The sequence below is a fragment of the Castanea sativa genome, chromosome 5 (assembly GCF_040712315.1).
Source record: "Castanea sativa cultivar Marrone di Chiusa Pesio chromosome 5, ASM4071231v1".
Lineage (NCBI taxonomy): Eukaryota > Viridiplantae > Streptophyta > Magnoliopsida > Fagales > Fagaceae > Castanea > Castanea sativa.
This window is the reverse complement of record NC_134017.1, coordinates 54,154,569-54,155,864: the sequence shown is the minus strand read 5'-3', so window position 1 is coordinate 54,155,864 and position 1,296 is coordinate 54,154,569. Positions and strand designations below refer to the sequence as shown.

At 38.4% G+C, this 1,296-nt stretch overlaps 1 protein-coding gene across 1 annotated transcript; it reads left to right on the top strand.

Annotated features, from left to right (window-relative positions):
- The first annotated feature begins 396 nt into the window (after positions 1–396).
- LOC142634067 (uncharacterized) lies at positions 397–1,092 on the top strand. The gene has a single exon (XM_075808336.1). The coding sequence runs from the start codon at positions 422–424 to the stop codon at positions 866–868; it is 447 nt and encodes a 148-aa protein (XP_075664451.1). The 5' UTR covers positions 397–421; the 3' UTR covers positions 869–1,092.
- The last annotated feature ends 204 nt before the right edge of the window (positions 1,093–1,296 follow it).

The following is a 1,296-nucleotide window of genomic DNA, read 5'->3' as shown; positions in this document are numbered from 1 at the left end:
TATTGATTTTTATTTAGGCCCACAATTAACATCATTTTTTCATTTACTAATAATTACTTACCATATCAGCAGTTTGTAAAAAATTTTGTAAAATAATTTGTATCTCTAACATTATTTATAATACAGTGAAATTCATAAATAGTATAAAAAAATATAATAAAATCTATAAATAATTATAAAAATAAACTAAATAATAAAATAAGCTAATTTTTTAATTTGGGTCAAATTCACACTCACTTCGTAATTACTATCCCCAGTTTCCACCCATGCCTTAAAACCTCTCACCAAAACAAACAAGCCCAACCCAAGCCCATTACTGTAAAACCACATGTCTCACTCCACACCACTCAAGGCCCACAACCCATTCCCTTATCTATATATATACCACTGACCCGCTCAGATCACAACAAAACAACAAAAAATGTCGAGGCAGCAAGTCACAAACCACAGAGAGCAAGCAGAGATCTACCATGGCGAAGAGCTGTGCAAGCAAAAGTCTCAGGATCTCCTCAACGAGATCTCTCTCCCAAAAGGCCTACTCCCTCTAACCGACGTCGTCGAGGTCGGCTACAACCGCACCACCGGGTTCGTGTGGCTCAAGCAGAAGCGCAAGAAGGAGCACCGGTTCCGCTCCATCGGCCGAAACGTCTCGTACGACAACGAGGTCACGGCCTTCGTCGAGGACCGCCGCATGAAGAAGCTCACCGGGGTCAAGACCAAGGAGCTCCTCATCTGGGTCTCCATTTCCGACATCTACATCGACGATCCCAGTTCGGGTAAGATCACGTTCGCCAATCCTACTGGGATCTCGAGGTCTTTTCCGGTGTCGGCGTTTGAGCTCGACAACGAAGGGAATAGCGGAAAATGAGGCGTAGACTTTCTCGATTTTGTGTTCTAAAATAATGGGTTGCATAAGCATAAAGGTTTTGCTGTTGTACTGTCACTTTATTGGTTTTTTTTACCGTCTTGGTTGACTACAATATTTTGACTAAAATCCAAACCCTCTTTGTTTCTCCAAATCTCAATTTGGATGGCGTGCTTAACTGAGCTATCTTTTCATCTTTTGCAATTATTGTACCTTTGTTTGAATTATTGTCGCTTTGTAATTTTTTTACGTTATACACAAAACTCTGCCTGCCGACCTGAATGCATTGGGGCGTTTGGTTTGGAAATTATCTACTATTCAGTTATGTTATTTTAATATAAAAATGAAATATTTAAATATATAATTTGACAAATCAATTCTTTATAATAAAATTGAATAGTAGATTTTATTGACTTTTTTTTTTATCAACT

Excerpts from the sequence above, each read along its gene's own strand:
- LOC142634067 (XM_075808336.1), top strand. The coding sequence starts at position 422 with ATGTCGAGGCAGCAAGTCACAAACCACAGAGAGCAAGCAGAGATCTAC.